General features: G+C 36.7%; 1 protein-coding gene and 1 long non-coding RNA gene across 3 annotated transcripts; one reads left to right on the top strand and one right to left on the bottom strand.

Annotated features, from left to right (window-relative positions):
• Positions 1 to 9,411: 9,411 nt before the first annotated feature.
• LOC119079865 lies at positions 9,412 to 11,880 on the bottom strand. Of its 2 annotated transcripts, XR_005088243.1 has the most exons (5): positions 11,683 to 11,880; positions 11,299 to 11,608; positions 11,059 to 11,235; positions 10,685 to 11,001; positions 9,412 to 10,615 (listed from the first exon to the last, which is right to left on the bottom strand). It is a non-coding gene; the product is annotated as an uncharacterized LOC119079865 (long non-coding RNA). The 2 variants fall into 2 exon arrangements; XR_005088242.1 differs by having other exon boundaries at positions 9,413 to 10,615; positions 11,059 to 11,608; positions 11,683 to 11,879.
• A 1,899-nt stretch (positions 11,881 to 13,779) lies between these two features.
• On the top strand, positions 13,780 to 18,867 carry LOC119079863 (26S proteasome non-ATPase regulatory subunit 11). The gene is made up of 4 exons (XM_037187941.1): positions 13,780 to 14,443; positions 17,457 to 17,726; positions 17,791 to 18,003; positions 18,070 to 18,867. Exons 1-4 carry the CDS (start codon positions 13,895 to 13,897, stop codon positions 18,298 to 18,300), a joined length of 1,263 nt encoding a protein of 420 aa, XP_037043836.1. The 5' UTR covers positions 13,780 to 13,894; the 3' UTR covers positions 18,301 to 18,867.
• The last annotated feature ends 466 nt before the right edge of the window (positions 18,868 to 19,333 follow it).

Genomic DNA, 19,333 nt, shown 5'->3' with positions numbered 1-19,333 from the left:
AGAAGATCCTGCTGGTTGAAAAAATTATCAAATATTGGGACTTCAGTTATCTTAATAACGTTAACCAGACCTCACACTCAAAAATAGCATGAAATAAAGAATTTAGCAAGAAATAAGAAGAAGGAGAAAATAAGGAATTTTTGGGGTCAGAAGTAGGATTTGTAAATTCAATGTAAATTGTAAATAAAGCAAATATTTGAAATCGACTCCAAACGAAAAACATTTTTTAGTTTGTTTTCACGTAAAGGATTTGTAAGCAATGTCTGACTGAATTAATTAATTCAAAAGTAGCTGGGTGTAGACCTTTTTCTGTGGTCTACCACCAATAAGCAGGAGACGTTCGTATTACACTCCCAAAATTTCAGCTGCTAAACATAATTTAGTTACTATATCGATCATAGTAAAATATATATTATATCTATACATCCCGAATGGGCAGATTATTGCATTCTATCCAGCCCATGGAAAAATTGCAATCGAGTTGCATTTAGTGCAACTAAAGCTCGGATCAGGAACCCGTACAAGCGAATATAAAAATATTCAATTTAGTGTCAACTTACAATGTCGAGCTACATCCATCGGAATTGCACATTTATTCCAACAAAACTTAAATTGAAACGTTTTATTTGATATTCCATCGATAGAGGACCTCTATTAGAGGTCAGGCTTAGAGATCTGAATATTTTTGACCTGACTTGAATTAACCTGAAACCTGAAGACAGCCATCAGGTACATCAGGTTCAACCAGTCAGGTCCATTTTAAGGTTTGTATGAAAAATTGTATATAACCCGTATTGTTTTGATAGCTGTTAGATTTCGTCTTTTCGAAACTTGTACCTTTTGCCATTTCATGTACACTTCATCCGAAACCGAAGTAAAAGAAGAAATATTAAATAATCGGGTTATGCAATCTTCATCTCTTTTGTTTGATAGAGATCGGGTAAAAATAAGGACAAAAAGGAAAGTTAATAAAGGTAACGAGGACAAAAATAAGGAAATTAAGGAAAATAAGTAGTAGTGCGAGCCTGACGTTAACAAATTCAATTTTTATTATTCTAAATGCTAAGTTGTACTAAGTACTTACTACTTTTAAAATGAACGGTTTGTTTTCGTTATTTTTGTTATTTTGTTCCATTGCTGCAACGAATAATGTAGCGAATACAGCGGATACGAAAAGTAAAAGGGCGATTTTTGGCAACAATCAAAGAGATTGCTTTGGTTTTACATGATTTTAGAATGATTGAATTTGAGAACAATAGTACATTACCATACCAGTTAAGGAATTTGATTATCTCGTATCCAGATGAGTAAAAGAATCCGAGGGCGTCAGCCCGAGGTACTTTTGCTCATCGTGATACGAGATAACAAATTCCTTCACGTGTATTGTATGACGTTTTACTTTACGAGCGAAGGAAAGGGTTTTCACTAGTGAGCGAAAGGCCGCATTCCCTCACTAGTAAAGTAAACGATTGTTACTAACTATAGGAAACGATAAACAGTGTCTACTTTACATTGATCAATTAGAAGGTAAAAGGCGAATCAACTATTTTATCCGTTCGGTATCTCCGAACTCCTTATTATTAGATAAAAATGTCGGTAAATTATTTCAAGTGAGATGGCAGTCCTACTCGCCCTTTGTAGATTTTTTTTAGTTCATCGAAGTCAGGAGCCTGTTGAAGGCTTTAGTTACGTTGCAGTTAATTACAGGCACATTGAAACAACAAAGTTCTCCAAAATGTACAATATTTTATTCAAAGATTTTTTTTACAATTAAACAATTAACTATGGTGGCACTTGTGGCATTTGGCCATATTTGCCAATACTTTTTTTTTAGCTGCATCAAAAGCTTTATGATAAATTGCATGGCTATTCTCAGCAACTTGTAGAGTTTTTTTGCGCAAAATATCATTTACTTCTTTTCTGAACATATCCAGATTGAGTTTAACAGTAGTTTTTTTTATTTCTTCGGAAACATCTTCGGAATGTTCCGGACAGCCCAGTCCTACGAGTTCATTACCTTTTAAAGATGCACCCAGTTTTCGTGATAGAAACTTTTCTTGGCAAATAAACGGCAATAGAGTTCGAATTTTTTAAATAACAACTTAAAGCTAGACATGAATAGTAAGGTCGGATAAGTAAAAATCTGATTTTCCGTATCTGATGTTATTTCGCATTGCTTAAAAATGCCATGCTGAGCGAGCGGACAGTAAGCTTCCAAAGTATTTTTGCATGCCTCACATTTGGTTGAAAGCAAAACATTTTTACACACATTAGCAGACTCAAAAACGAAAGCATTTTCTTCAAGAACGTTCAAATCAGATTCTTCTTCATTGTCAACATCCAGCTCAATTGTGTTTTCATCGGGGTCGGCTTCATCCACATTTTCTTGGCAATCCATATCATACAAGTCATATAAGTCTTGTAAAAGAGCGAAACCTTTATCATCTTGACAATTTGATCGCATTGAATGTTTGGCTGTAAGATTGTTCACGATTAGACTGGTAAAAGCTGATCGGAATTGAAAGGCCATCGGCTGTTTTTTAGTGTGACAAGCTGACTTTATGTTACCGAAAAAATTTTCCAATCCATCCTGGTTCATTCGTCTCAGTGAGACATGACTTAATCCCTAATAAAAATGAAAATGTTTATTAGGGGCTGTTCGTAAAATACGTTTCGTTAAATTGGTTATCTTTGAATCTCCTCTACTTGTCACACTAAAATTACACCACTCAACTCCCTTTCCTCAGACTTGTGAAGTGACATAAATACAAATACAAATTACTAAAACGAAACTAATAAAACTAATATAAATTAAGATTGGAGCATGCTAGAAACGAGCCGTTCTTTCACCTAAACTAAGGAGCAAAACTGTATGTATTCATTCGATTGATAAAATATCGATTATTTCCTTAAAATCGATTATCGATATTTTCATAAAATCAATATCAATCGAATGTTTTATCGATCGTACTGATAATCGGTAAATATCGACCGATAATCGGTAAATATCGACTGATAAATCGATAAATAGTGACTGATAATTCGATTATCAATCGATATTTATCGATAAAACAGTCGATTAATACAGTATCGATTATTTGGAAATTTTATCATCGACTGATGTGTTAAGAGGCTCCGAGCGTACGCTGAAATTGTAGCCTACATGCACACATTTCGTAAAACCTACGTCACGAAAGAATGGGGATGAGGTATGCAAAAGCAGCTCAGAAACTACTTAGAAAAAACATTTTTGTGCCGGAACAAAACAATATACCTATTGCCAAGCATTTCTTGGTTAGTTCCATGTAACCTTTGACTGTTGAAATTGTCTTCTTCAGCACAGAGCTATTGTTGTTGAATTTCAGCGTGCTTTTATCAACAAAATTCATTTTTTCAAGAGTTGAAATGGCATATTCCCAGAACCTGAATTGTTTTTCTTTGTTTTTCATATTAATCGCACTGCGCAGTGGATTAACACTTCCCTTTCCGGCGCCATTCAAACTGTCAAATAGGTTGTTGAAAAATACTAGAATATGTCCAGTTCCACCAAAATCTCTAGGCAACTGTTTTTGTTTTGAGCAATACAACATAAGGTTACCGAAAGTATTGCTAAAAATTTGTGCTGCCACAGAAACCTTCATTTTGAGGGCTTTGGGATCAATGTGTTCTGGTGTAATTTTACGAAGAAGACGAGTAGTGCTGCTGATGTTAATATTGTAAAAGTCTCTGATATCATCCCAGCTTGCATAATTGGCATCACTTTCAACTTGAATTTCTTCCGTTTCGTTCAAGGAGTTATAGTCCCACACATCAGATACAAAGTGCTTTAAATTCTTTGAATAAAGGTTGTTGCGTAGAACTTTGAGAATGTGAGGCGGGTCGAAGCAATGAATGATAATATTGCCTTGCACAGTATACGATAACAGTTGACCATTTTGTTTAACATTACGTAAATTCGGATACGCAAGCAAATTCACTGCTGATGCATTTGTTCCCGTTTGATCACAGACAGATCCAATTATTTTCATTCCTGAAAACAAAAATGAATGCTGCATAAGCAAAGATATAAATACATTTTTTATAGTAAAGGGCCATTCATAAATTACGCACGCTCTTAATGGGGTTTGATAAAAGCGTACTCTTCATACATTGTTGAAATTTTCTCCAGACCTTTTGGCGAGCAAGGGGGAGAGGGGTCTGAAAATTCAAATTTAGCGCGTGCGCAATTTGTGAATTCAAGTGACAAATAAAAGTTCTAAATTGTACATTTAGAAATATATATTAGGTCAAGAATACGTAATGCCAACAGAGTGGCAGCCTCATTAAGTTACGTGCGACCGAAATATTAGATTGTAATCAATCGCGGGTAGATTATTAAGATCACCGGTAGGTTATTTTCGTTTGCCGGTAGATTATAATCAATTGCCGGTAGATTATAATCAATCGCCGGTAGATTATTAAGATCGCCGGTAGGTTATTTTCGTTCGCCGGTAGATTATAATCAATCGCCGGTAGATTATTAACATCGCCGGTAGGCTATTTTCGTTCGCCGGTAGATTATAATCAATCGCCGGTAGATTATTAAGATCGCCGGTAGGCTATTTTTGTTCGCCTGTAGATTATTTAGATCGCCAGTAGGCGATTTTCGTTCGCCGGTAGATTATAATCAATCGCCGGTATATTATTAAAATCGCCGGTAGGTTATTTTCGTTCGCCGGTAGATTATAATCAATCGCCGGTAGATTATTAAAATCGCCGGTAGGCTATTTTCGTTCGCCGGTAGATTGTAATCAATCGCTGGTTGATTATTAAGATCGCCGGTAGGTTATTTTCGTTTGCCGGTAGATTATAATCAATTGCCGGTAGATTATAATCAATCGCCGGTAGATTATTAAGATCGCCGGTAGGTTATTTTCGTTCGCCGGTAGATTATAATCAATCGCCGGTAGATTATTAACATCGCCGGTAGGCTATTTTCGTTCGCCGGTAGATTATAATCAATCGCCGGTAGATTATTAAGATCGCCGGTAGGCTATTTTTGTTCGCCTGTAGATTATTTAGATCGCCAGTAGGCGATTTTCGTTCGCCGGTAGATTATAATCAATCGCCGGTATATTATTAAAATCGCCGGTAGGTTATTTTCGTTCGCCGGTAGATTATAATCAATCGCCGGTAGATTATTAAAATCGCCGGTAGGCTATTTTCGTTCGCCGGTAGATTGTAATCAATCGCTGGTTGATTATTAAGATCGCCGGTAGGTTATTTTCGTCCGCCGGTAGATATAATTAATCGCCGGTAGATTATTAACATCGCCGGTAGGCTATTTTCGTTCGCCGGTAGATTATAATCAATCGCCGATAGATTATTAAGATCGCCGGTAGGCTATTTTTGTTCGCCTGTAGATTATAATCAATCGCCGATAGATTATTAAGATCGACGGTAGGCTATTTTCGTTCGCCGGTAGATTATAATCAATCGCTGGTAGATTATTAAGTTCGCCGGTAGGCTATTTTCGTTCGCCTGTAGATTATAATCAATCGCCGATAGATTATTAAGTTCGCCGGTAGGCTATTTTCGTTCGCCGGTAGATTATAATCAATCGCCGATAGATTATTAAGATCGCCGGTAGGCTATTTTCGTTCGCCGGTAGATTATAATCAATCGCCGATAGATTATTAAGATCGCCGGTAGGCTATTTTCGTTCGCCGGTAGATTATAATCAATCGCCGATAGATTATTAAGATCGCCGGTAGGCTATTTTTGTTCGCCGGTAGATTATAATCAATCGCCGGTAGATTATAATCAATCGCCGGTAGATTAATAAGATCGCCGATAGGTTATTTTCGTTCGCCGGTAGATTATAATCAATCGCTGGTTGATTATTAAGTTCGCCGGTAGGCTATTTTCGTTCGCCGGTAGATTATAATCAATCGCGGGTAGATTATTAAGTTCGCCGGTAGGCTATTTTCGTTCGCCGGTAGATTATAATCAATCGCCGGTAGATTATTAAGATCGCTGATAGGTTATTTTCGTTCGCCGGTAGATTATAATCAATCGCCGATAGATTATTAAGATCGCCGGTAGGTTATTTTCGTTCGCCGGTAGATTATAATCAATCGCGGGTAGATTATTAAGTTCGCCTGTAGGCTATTTTCGTTCGCCGGTAGATTATAATCAATCGCCGGTAGATTATTAACATCGCCGGTAGGTTATTTTCGTTCGCCGGTAGATTATAATCAATCGCCGGTAGATTATTAACATCGCCGGTAGGCTATTTTCGTTCGATTGTAGATTATAATATTATAATATTATGTACTGATGAGGCGTGATACGTTAGATTTTTAAAAAGATTTAATAATCATATTCAAACACAGCCTTATATTTTATGAGACAAAAGTCGTTTCGGAAGTAAATTGAATTCAATGATTCAAAAGAGTAAAAACGAAAGAAAAGAGTATATAAAAATCATGAATATCATACCTGCGTTGAGAACCTTGGAAGTAACCAGTTCAATCAATTCAGACAATTGTATAGCGCTCAGGTTAGCGGTGAAAAAATAAGCAACTGGTTGTTTGTACGCCAATGTCACTCCTCTTATCATGAATACGAGAGCGTGTGTTGCAAACTCTGGAATTGGAACATTCCCTAAATCCACAAAGCCATCCATGGCATCATTTGCATCGCAAAGATTTAAATGTGTTGTTACGGCCATTTCGTCCCACCCTATTGTACAATATTTGTCCAAATCGTCCATCTGCGTCGCCTTCAGTTTTAAAAATTCAAATAACTTCGGATTCAGGCCTGTTTTTAGCTGCAAAAGTGCCGAATGACGATTTAACGTTCTTTTGCTAGGCAGCGAGAACAATTGCGAGAGAAATCTGTAACACTTCGGACCGTGTTTATATGCGGCCAACAGCATACACTTCTCTTCTTTTGTATAGCTTTGACCATGATTTTTACGGCCAGAATTCCTTAGTTGCATGGTGAAGAACGTCATTTGTTCCTTAGTGAATTTTGTCGAAAGGTACCTAATAACTTTGTCGTTTGTCAGGTTTTTCGTATCTTTCAATTTGTTTTGTAGAACTTGAATTCTGGCCTTGTTATACCGAAGCTGACGATGCACATTCACTTCCTATAACAAAGTAATGTATTTGATGATCTGATCATACAACAATAAAATTTTGTTACCTTCTTTCGCTTGATCTTCGGCGAAGATGGTTGATCATTTGCAGCGGGCAAAGACTGTTGATCTTTTGCAGCGGGCAAAGATTGGTGATCATTTGCAGCTGGCGAAGATTGCTGGTCATTTGTAGTTGACAAAGATTGATGGCCATTTGTAGATGACGAAGATTGTTGTGAATGCGAATTAGTCGATGGTTCAAATATCATTTCTTGATCTTCGTTTTCTAATTGTAGATTGATCTGTTCCTTGAAACGATAATTTTTTTTGTCATTTATCAAAATTTAAAGAAACAAGTGGAGACGTAGCACACGCTGCGACGTTAGTTCCGTGCGACCCGGAAACCTATTTAGTGCGTCTCTGATCATGATGCTTCCATAACCCTATTGCAGAGTTAACATTATTGCACACGTAGCCCAAGTGCGGCATGTGCAATTTTACTGAAAGTGTTCATCTTTAAAATTGCACATAGCGCAGTTACGAAAGCCCGTACGAAGTACCTCTCAAATAAAATAAAAATTTACGATTTCAAAAGTGAATTAGAAAACTTGAAGTTCTAGAACTGGGAATGTGGTGGACCAAGTCCACCACCTCAATTACCTTAAAAGTCCAGGAGGGGACTTAAAGTCAAAAGATAAATTTTAGAAAATAACGAAACGAATAAATAGGTAAGTCTAATGTTAAGATCGCACGGACGTATGGATAATTTATTACCTGTTGCTGAGCAATTGACAACTTAATGTAACTATGCTCTTCGTAGACAGAGCATTCTTCTGGTACAAGAAGAGTAGGAACTGCGCTTTTCTTCAGTCGTCTGTTAATGTTATAGCCTTTGAGGTAGTCCTCATTCTTGAAATGTTTTTCGCATAAGCGGTAATGAGAATTCGCCAATTTTTTTGAATCTAAATTGCGTCTCTTCGATACATTCTGCCATTTCATACACATTTCGTAGTTTTTGGGAAACTTGTGGAAACCGAATCTCCCCCTGTTCGTACACCCTGGCATGTAGCACCGCAAAACCATCTATATAATAACACATTTTTACAACCAGGTCAGAACATTGTAATTAGCTAGATGTATTCGTCTGCCAGCTAAAATTTGTTTCCTCCGCTCGTCCTCAGATTACACGGAATACACAAATTTTAACGGTCGTACCGCCAAATAGTTGCGAAGAAGTTAAGGATACTTACATTTTCTCGATTTAATTTCGGTGAGACCTTTCAGACGAATAATACAAGTAACTCAGAAGAAGCCTAGAGAGACAAAAACGCAGAGAACTTCGCAAAGTTGCAGAAAGTAAATTTTCTTCAAATGTAACCATTCCTCAAGAATTTAACGAACGCAGCGAACTAAGGCTACTTGTTTTTAGATTGTAATATCAGATTCTGTAATGCTTTTGCAATGCCAAATTGACCATTCTGGGTGATATTTTGGCACGTTCGGCACCTTAGGCACTCAGTTTAATGTAAATGAATGTAAGTGTGTGGTCCCCAGATTTAGAATCGATCGATACAGGTTATAAGAAAGTGATTTGAATTTACAGAGGCTTGTGTGCATTTGCGCCACAATCGTCATGAAAACTACGGCTACAACAGTCATGCAAACGCTGTTATATATGCTGCCTGTCTAGCACTTCTCCTTCTACTCTTTTCTTCTGCCAAAAAACGAACTGTGTGCATCAAATTTCAGAATCGGGCATAGCAGAATTGTTGGTTTCACTTCGAACAGCAGTTTTTTTTTTTTAAGTGAAAACATTTGCTGTGCTTCAAGTACCCAGTGAAGATTGCCGAGAGAGCCAAAGAAAAAGAAATTTACATCTACTCGGACAGCAAACATATTATTACAGCGTTAACATCACCTTTTACGGCCAAGTTCGAGAAAGAGTGCAGTGATTAACAAAATCAAGAGGGTTTGAAAAATTTTTAGCAAAAAGGATACCAAGTTTGTGTGTCAGCAGAAAATACTGATTATACCGTGGATTACACTAAGTCAAATATAATATTTACAAATACTGTTTCTATAAAAATCATATACGTATTGTTCCCCATTACAGACACTCCTGTACAAACGTTCCCTCTTACAAATTTTTATGTATAATTTTATTTATATTACACATAGTCTTACACACAGCGAATCTACAATCTATTGTTGTTAATAGAAAATGAATACGTTAATAGTAGATTATTGATTTTTATGAAGATATAGATTATTAATTAAAGAATTGACGATAGTTTCTAAGCTAAAATTTACTTCTGTACGAGTGGTGAATCACGTTCCACGGACTATTTGTTGCAGAAATTATCAACAATTGCAATTCAAAGACGCGATGCAGTATGCATTTTAGCAACGAAGAAACAGGGTGAATGAATTTCGTTATATGGAAAATGTTTTTGAAAAGATCGTTTTTACTGGCTTCGTCTTGTGAGCAGTATTTTTTCCCACTCCTTACAAATAAATTTTAAGAATCAAATGGTAATTTTATTTAGTTCCGGTTATTATTGGCATGTTTGAGGATATGAGATGTTGGTTACTTGAATTTAGAATTAAGTTTTCTAACTCTAATAAATAAATAAATAGATAAAAATAAAGATTTTGAATTTCATGCTTGGCGTTCACTACTAGTTTCATGTCTTTCTGGTGTATGATTTTTTCTATCTCAGGGTGCTTTGAAATTCAAATGTTCATAAATTCCATTGATCTTATTTCATTTTATTGTAATCTTAAAAATGAATTCATCAGAATCTGGAGTCAAAAAGTGCACAATATGTGGCCAAACGGCCTGCAGAATGGAGCTAACGGTTTGTGGACACGTTTTCTGTAAAAACTGCATATGGCCCCACATACTGAAGTGCAAAAAATGTCCTTGTGGACGGGCTCAATCGATAGCTGAGTTGCAGTACATATACATGGGGAATGGGTGTCCGATTTGTTTGGAAACGAAATTCTCAGATCCAGTGGCAACCGTTTGTGGGCATTTATTTTGCCGTCAGTGTCTATTGCGCACATTATCAATAAATAATAAGTGCCCTATCTGTCTTCAGGCAATGGATAATCGACATTTCAATACTGTGTATCAAATGAAATAAATGCTTAATTTTATCAGCAAAATGTATCATTGTAGATCTTGTAGAATTTTTAGTAGTAGTAATTCTTAATGAAAAAGACTGTACAAATATAGTTCTCTAATTATATTCACTTCAACTATCTAAACAAACTATCTAAAATTGGGCGATTGAATGTATACAATGTATTGATAAAATCAGAATCGAAGTTAGTTTTTACTTTTTGCAATGTCCAGGCTTTGCGAAAATGTAATTAACACTGCTCGATCCAAATGTCGTTCAGTCCGTGATAAATTCAATACGTTTACAGACCAGTGTGCAACATTCGTATCCAATTTAATTTCCTCCATTTCCTCGCAAGTAAAATGCACAACTTGAAAAGTAAAGAGGAAAATTATAAATCACGAAGCCTTCGAAACTTGTTCCATCGTTATGGACTTACTTTTCGAAAATATTTTAACCCGACTACCATTCCGTGGCCATCCTTTAAATTGCCTAGCTGGTCCCCAGACGAAAACTCTCACAACACGTGTGGCAGGCAATTTGGCAGGATTGTCGATTACTCTGTATGGGACAGTGCAGTTTGCTTCCTTACCACTCTGGGTCTTGCAGAAAGCAGAATATCCTTTGCATGGAACATTGTGAAGAGGCTAGAATCTGTTCCCGAAATGATGATGATTGCCTGAAGCTGGAGCTGTAGGCCACATTTCTTTCGGCGGACGTGGTGGCGGTCCAGATGCAGCAATTTGCTGTTTTTCTCTGTTGTTGAGAATTTTCAGTTTCCGATTTTAATGACATTCCATGGTAAGTTCTCACCGTATCGATTTTGAAACCTTCGGTTGAATCGTTCTTGATCGTAACTATTGTAACCTAGCTAATCCAAAATGTTTTCCTGATTCGCAATTATCAAGTCTTCTTTTTGTGACATTTGACCCAGCAAGATCAAAACGTTTCGACGTAAATTATCACTTTCTTCAGATGCCTGAGTTGTATCTAACGAATTCGTCCAGCCAGAAAAAAGCTAGTGCAACTGATAGAAGCAAAATGTAATTATACCTGAAACACTGACTTGTCCTCCATTGGAGGACTCCTCCATGAATATCTTTGGATTGTGCAGCTGCACCTAACAATTTGTTGTGATTAATCCAAAACTATTGAAACGAACAAAATTGATAGAAAAAAACTTGCGCGCTTTTCTGGATCGGACGTTTTCTTCTTCTTTCTGTACTTATGGATCGAACACTTTTGTCACCGTTCTGAGAATGTTCTGGAAGCCCTATGTCGTTAAGTCTAGCCGCCAAGTGTGTCCATGCTTGGTCAAGACCGTCAAAACTCTCTTTACCAACACCTTCGTAATTGCCATGGCCTGAATGATAAAAACGAAAGGTATTTTTTGAAGATTCTGGGAAATAAAAGTGCAGTGATTCCTCCCATCCTTACAAATTTGTTTTGTTCTTGGTTTTGGTAGCCAAAACAATTGTATAATTGTAACATTTTATGTAAATAAGGTCATTATAAGAATTTTGAACACTTAAAAGTAGTAAACAAAAACAAATATAAAAAATGACAGTAAGTGACCGGAGTTGTCAAAACCAAAATAATACAGACATTCACTACGAGAAACCCATGGCGCTGATTCACAACCATTTCCACCATTTCTTTTGTTAGGCAGTGTCACTACCGTGGTCTAAACACTTGTGTCGCTTGTGTCAAATGTAGTTCAGGTGTTTCACTTATAGGTGCACCCCTATCATCAGCAGATCTCAACTTTTTAACCCATATGACCACAAAAGGTGTTTTTTGTTTTCCATTTGGTACTTCCAGAGTGGCTCCGCGGTCTTATTAGAAAATTTTCTGTCTGGAAAATATAAAATTTGGTAAGGGCTGTGAAAGATTTGAGTAAGTCTCTCAGAGCGACATAGGGAAAAGTATCTTCGAAAAAAGTTAATTTTATAAAGTTGAGTTAATCATTCGATGAACAGATGAATTGAAAAATAAATTCGGATGTCAAAATTACTTAAATAGAAGAATAATTCAAAAATTACACTTCAGTTCTATGTTGTTGTCTCGTTTTCGCTTATGTAATAAAATAGAGTGCACACTTGTCACTATCAGTCTCGTCAAGCCTCGACTTCTTCGTGACAAGTGTGTAATAGTATGTTGTGTTACAAGTATTGTAATGTTGATTTTTGCAGCACTAGACCCAAGTTTTCCGTAAGGAAAATTGGGTCGTGTACTGAAAAAATCAATATTTCGATACGTGTAACACATCATGCTTTGTGCCAACCGAGAATTGAAGTAGACAAATGCCCAAAAAATCATAATTTTCATTGTAAACAATCACTTTTCAAATTTGATCGATCTCATCGCTTTGCATTTTCTAAAACGAATGCTGTAATAACTCATACAAAATCCATAACAACACTGCTTTGAGTGTTGCAATATCCCATAAAACTGGTGTTGAAATTTTCGACTTTTCAATCTAGTTATCGATATGGAAATCCGTCGTATTTCAATTCTCGGTAGCACAAAGAAATACTAAGGTCAGAAAATGCGTGCGTAAGTCTTTTTGAAAGGAAAGTAAAAATAATCCGACAATTGCGAGTGCTTCTACACTACACACTGTGATAGGAAACCTTAATTTTTAGTCCTGGTGTACAATAGGATGTTTATGTGAAACTAAGAAGAAATGTAATAGAGTCTTCACAACCAACTTCATATGGTGACTGTTCTGTAATGACAAATGTTAAGTTGGTTCACATGAAAATAAGCCGCAGAGAATGAAGTACTATGAAAAATATGTGGCGTCTCTACAGGCCAACCCACTTGTCACATAGTGTTGGAAACTAAAGCTCAAATATAATAGATTTTCGTAAAAGTCTATTACATTTCTAGAACTTTTGTCATAAAATTACTAATATCAACGCTCTATTTTTTGTAAGCCAGGCCAACCGAGGTTTCCTTAAACCGAAATTAGCTTAGAAACTCTGTTTCCCTTTCCTTAGATTCCACATATTGCCAAACCACAAAGTCCACCGCAGCATATGTATATTGTCAGAGATTTCGTACATTCCATAAATCCTTTTTCTACATGACACGCATGATGCCACGCATGCATTGACTCGTTTAATAGTCGAGACGTAACAAACTAATATGTTTAAATCTAATATTAAATGGATTGTATTTGTGGGTTGAAGAACGGTTACCTAAATATTAAATGGCATCCATCCCTGAACCGTTCTAGTCTGGGTGCCAGGTGCCTTCGTTACTTAATTTATTTTTCTTTGCGTGTGCATATTAAGCAGCTTAAGCCGATAGAGAGTATTCTTCCTTCCACACTTCTTATGTACTTATAGTTGGGTGACACTACAGTGTCTAAACATCTGTTGTTTCAGAACTGAAGATTTTCAGCAAAATTATTCGAAAAACGCGGTTGCCCAGTTTGAAGATTTTAGTACAATTTCCATTTTAACTGACCAAAACGTACTATTCAGACAATGTGTGAGCAACTTCACATCATAAATTGCATAGTTCTGCTGGCAATACCATGACATGGCGTATATTGTTTTAGAAACGTGTGACAGAACGGAATCACAGATATTTTTCTGAGCAAAAAATTTAAAATTTCTCATTTATTTCTTGCAATATCATCATGGCTGGTGCTACACTATTTGAAACAGCCCAAGCAAAGTCATTAGTGAATCCTCAAGAAGGAATTTCGCTGCTAAATAAAATAGTAAACGAACAAGAAGTGGCCGACAATGACGACTTGATTCGCATCAAAGAACAAGGCATTCTTCAGCTGGGCGAACTCTACAAACAAGAGGGAAAGGCAAAGGAGCTGGCCGATTTGATCAAAGTTACGCGTCCGTTTTTGAGTTTAATCAGCAAAGCAAAGGCTGCAAAACTTGTGCGATCGCTAGTCGATTTGTTTTTGGATTTGGAGGCTGGCACTGGCATTGAAGTGCAACTGTGTAAAGAGTGTATAGAATGGGCGAAACAGGAAAAACGAACATTTTTGCGGCAGTCGTTGGAGGCACGTTTGGTGGCTCTATTTTTCGACACTGGCATGTATACGGATGCTTTGCAATTAGGATCGACTTTGTTGAAGGAGCTAAAGAAATTGGACGACAAAATGTTGTTGGTGGATGTGCAGCTATTGGAAAGTAAAACTTATCACGCTCTAAGCAATTTGCCAAAGGTGAGTGAAAACTAAAAACAAAAACAAATTTCCTTCATACGTTTTACGTGAGTGTGCGACCTGTGATTCAATTATAACAAAAATAGAAAAGAAACGAACAAGGACATTGGATATGGCTTTGTCATAATGTTCTAAAAGTGTTAGGTTATGAGTTGACTTTTGATCCATATCTTAACCCATTGGTACACTCTCGCAACAAAGAACGTATCTGTCGATGTTCATCTCTCAAATGTTTCTTTGTTGCAAATGTTCGATGTGACATCATGATTATTGGTGTATTACTCTAACGAATGTAATCGACCTCGATTCATACACATATTTCCAATGACATCAACAATGTCACTGTGTTCGGTCTCTTTTGAGCTTCGAACAAAATTCTGCAAATTGAGAAATAAAAATTTTGTTTTTCTGTGACAAACAAACCATTCGGATGACGCTTTGCGCTTAGTCATCAAGAACATTTGGGATTTTTAAACGAAATTCTCTTCCCAATACGAAACGATTTAAATGCGTCTGACAATTACTCTCTGAATTGATTATGCAAATTTGAGCCATCGAAATTCAATCGATTTAAGTGCGTTGTTACGATGCATATTATGACGGGTATAATATCGAATGGTTGTGTGATGAAATTAACCTTTTATTGTCGACGATATTGTCATTAAATCTGTCACTCCGCCTTTTTGTGTTCGACGTAGCGGCATAATGTTTTGAATCAAAATCTTTTTGCCTCATGAGTTATAACAACGCAACAATAAACCAGAGCTCATTGCGTCATTTCGTTGTTGTTGTTGTTGTTATTGTTGATAACAGATGTTCGTTACAGGCTAAAACTTTGACCAATGTTTAAGTAAGGTTTCAAAACAACAAAAAGTATTCCGTGTGATAGCCGTAAGAGAGCGAGCTGTCAAGTAAACAAAGCAAAAATTGAAAAAACTCAATTTTGCCTCTCACACGGAGTACTGGTAATTGGAAATCAAGCCTTAAAGATTTAGTGACCATTATTGGTGGCCTAATATTGTGAAATCGACTTACTTAATATCATACTGAAGGTTAGCGATTTATCATCGAACGTTTACTGAATTTACAGAAATTTACCAAAACATATTACCGGCAAGTTTTCGGTAAATGTCAGTAAAATCAGATCAAAATAAACCTTTACTTTTCGTGGGTTTTGTTTGATTCCATCCTTTTTTCGGTCCACATTCATTCCATCACATAACAGCAGTGTCTCTCTTTACATTTCTTCCATTCAACTACTCTCTTAACGTTTCTCTTGATGAAAGTATAGAAAACGATGTGGGACCAATACAAGTGCGGAACAATAAGCACGTAAAAACTTGAGTTTAGTTAGGCGGAAAGCACACTAGCAATTTTTCGTCGGGATCGACAATTATGCAGCGTTTTCCACTTTAATTCGATATTCACCACAGGCTAAACAATAGAAAACGCATCATGATTGTCGATCCCATCAACGCAAAATTGCTCGTGTGCTTTCGACCTTAAGTTTAAGTCGATATCCCAAGACTTTGAGCTGTTTTATGCACCGCTTCGCAAAGCAATAGAAACTGCGGATTCATGTCATGCATTCGACCAACTCAACTTTTCAAATCTGAGTTCCAGTCTCGAATCGAAAACAAGTTTTGATTAAGATTCACATTACCAGACGAGATAAAAGTCTATCGGCAATACTGTCGTCGATAAGAATTGGAATTTGTTTCTCTCCAATTTACTTTACTTCATTGTAATACGTGTAAATGGTTTTGTTGATGTATATAATGAGGAATGGAGACCAAAGGAAAGATAGTGCTGCTTGTAGACACGATTTAAGACGTAATTAAGACTTACAATCAAAGTCAAAGACCCTGATATCCTGATGAGTTCCAAGTACATTCGGATACACATATGAAGTCGACTGTAGAGATACCGTGAGGGATTCTTTTGAAAATGTACCTACCGAAATCTGACGACATTTCCAGCGGACCTTTTTATGTATGCTCTGAGAGGTTTTGGTCCCTAGAAGCCAAAGCTATTGTCAAAAAAAAAAAATCCTCGTTCTTAGTGTGTCTAGTGGCATCAAGGACCGAAAACATGCAATTTTCTTACGGAGTTCTTTCCAGGTACATGAAGGCTGCGTAGTTATGCGGGGTGTCGTTAGAAAGGTAATTGCGAGTACTTTCGGGGCAGATAGAGTCGGATTGGGTCTAAAATTCTCCTTCATATGAGCAGAAGAAAATAGGGAAAATATTTGGCTACTTCAGCGAACTTGTAACGGTCCCTCTCAGGGCCTACTTTTTGGAAACTAATTTCTTGAATTTCTCTAATTTTCTCGAATTTCTTAAAATTTCTCGAATTCGAGAAATTCGAGAAACTTCAAGAAACTCGAGAAATTAGTTTCTTGAAATTTCTTGAATTTCTTGAAGTTTCTTGAATTTCTTGAATTTTCTGGAATTTCTTGAAATTTCTCTAATTCGAGAAAATCAAGAAACTTTGAGAAATTCAAGAAATATTTCTCGAAGTTTCTTGAATTTCTCGAAGTTTCTTGAATTTCTCAAAGTTTCTTGATTTTCTCGATTTTCTCTAAAAGTTTCTAAAAAGTAGGCCCTGGTCCCTCTGCAACCGAAAAGCTGCAGAAAGACCAAAAAACTGTTTTCCCTGATTGCTACTGGCCTTTGACGACACCAAACATGCATGGGTAGTGAAAACGTAAGAAATTCCTGATTGTTGATTCGCTTCAGATCGATTTCGACGCTTGAGGATCTTCAAGAAGAAAGAAGCGAATTGTCAAAAATGTTTCCAGACCACGGTGTTCATAAATAGTAGATTTTCAATCGTTGAGTTAGGAAAGTCAAACAAAGCCGATGAACAGATGCAACCCTCCACTATTCATGATTCCAACTGTTCGGTCCTAAGTGCTATAGCTAGGTTAAATGATGCAATCGAACTGCAGCCCTAAACCATTTCGTTCAGTAAATCAGTAACTTATATTCGTTCAATCTGTCCACACCTATAGGCTCGTGCTGCATTGACTTCCGCTCGTACCACCGCAAATGGCATTTACTGTGCTCCAAAGATGCAGGGTGCATTGGACTTACAATCTGGAATTCTACATGCCGCCGACGAAAAAGACTTCAAAACCGCCTACTCCTACTTCTACGAAGCCTTTGAGGGATACGATAGCGTCGAAAGTGGCAAAGCATTGACCGCACTAAAGTACATGTTGTTGTGCAAAATTATGCTCGGTCTGGCCGATGATGTTAATCAAATTGTTAGCGGAAAATTGGTAAGAGGCAAATGGTTGAATTGGAGCGGGCAAATGGTAATTGATGTGTCGTTGAAAACTGTAGGCTATTACTTACTCCGGCCGGGACATTGATGCCATGAAAGCAGTTGCTCAAGCTTCGCATAAACGTTCGCTGGCCGACTTTCAACAGGCATTGAAGGAGTATCGTAAGGAATTGGAAGAGGACGTCATTGTGAAGGCTCATTTGGGCACCTTGTACGACACGATGTTGGAGCAAAATTTATGCCGCATCATTGAACCATATTCCCGCGTTCAAGTGAGTTTTGTTGGTCGTTTTGTGGATGACATTTTCACCATTTTGTGATTTTCTGTTACCTTCCAGGTGTCACACATTGCGCAATCAATTAAATTGCCGATGATCCAGGTGGAAAAGAAATTGTCTCAAATGATTTTAGATAAGAAGTTCAGCGGCATTTTGGATCAGGGCGAAGGTGTTTTAATCGTGTTCGAAGAGACTCCCGTAGATAAGACTTATGAAACTGCACTGGAAACTATTCACAGTATGGGCAAAGTGGTCGACACACTCTATCAAAAGGCAAAGAAATTGTCGTAGATTCAGATGGTGGTGGTGATGGGGATGGCCATTTTTCGTTTTGTGTTTATAAAATATTTCGAAATTTAATTCATTTAGCGTTTAGGAGATTTTGTTTTTTCTTTTTTTTTCTTTGGAAGTAAAATGATAAAAACTTGAAAAACAACTCTCTAATCTACAAGTAATTTAAACGGATCAATAAAACATTCGGCTAAAAAGATTTCACCAAAAATTTATTGAGTTGTTGAATGAATTGGCTGTAAAGACACGAATTGGAATTGGAAATTTACTCTAGCATCAAACTTAGTTTTGTCCTAACTCTCTCTCTCTCTCACACACACAGACACACACATTACGACTAAAACTAATTAAAATTGTTGTCTACTTAACCGTTCCTCATTATCATACCCCTTTCGTAACTGACATTTTCTGACACTTATTGCAAATTACAGGAGTTTACAAATTCAGTAACAATGTTCTCTCGGTCAGCGATTTAGACGTTTTTTTGTTCTTTTGTATAATGATAATCGGAATGTTACTTTTGTATAAATAAAACAAACAAACAAATTAAACGATAAAATTGATAACCGACAATCGTTTTCAATTTCACTGTTCCATCCCAGCCTGTTAAAACAACGGCAATACGTATACAACGGTAAAATAACTGAATCTCTTTCACGACACTGTAAACTAAATATTTGTGATTTCTCAGTCGCAACATTACAATTGAGTTCTAAACAACGATTTTATTTCGATTTAGAGCGTTATTATGAGCAAAAAATCATTCTAGAGTATAACAAAAATGTTTTTAGTTTTTTTTATAAAGCTGATTTTGTGTTCATAACATGTACAACCCGATGGAGAAGGGTCATTTGCCAAATGAAGAAGGACATTTTGTTTATATCTTTGCTAAATATCCCGATTCTTTCACATGTAAATTTTCGCAATTTCGACTGAATAAAAAGATGGCGCGCTATGCACGCATGTTGAAGAAGGTTTCTGACTTCGCTTATTTTCTTAATTTTTCTAGATACTTTACTGAATTAAAAATTAT

The sequence above is a fragment of the Bradysia coprophila genome, unplaced genomic scaffold, assembly GCF_014529535.1.
Source record: "Bradysia coprophila strain Holo2 unplaced genomic scaffold, BU_Bcop_v1 contig_348, whole genome shotgun sequence".
Classification (NCBI taxonomy): domain Eukaryota; kingdom Metazoa; phylum Arthropoda; class Insecta; order Diptera; family Sciaridae; genus Bradysia; species Bradysia coprophila.
The sequence above is the reverse complement of the archived record's forward strand: the minus strand, read 5'-3'. Positions and strand labels throughout refer to the sequence as shown.

Coding starts and splice junctions, on each gene's coding strand:
- LOC119079863 (XM_037187941.1), top strand. CDS start 13,895: ATGGCTGGTGCTACACTATTTGAAACAGCCCAAGCAAAGTCATTAGTG. Junction 14,444..17,456: donor CTCTAAGCAATTTGCCAAAG/GTGAGTGAAAAC, acceptor CCACACCTATAG/GCTCGTGCTGCATTGACTTC. Junction 18,004..18,069: donor AACCATATTCCCGCGTTCAA/GTGAGTTTTGTT, acceptor GTTACCTTCCAG/GTGTCACACATTGCGCAATC.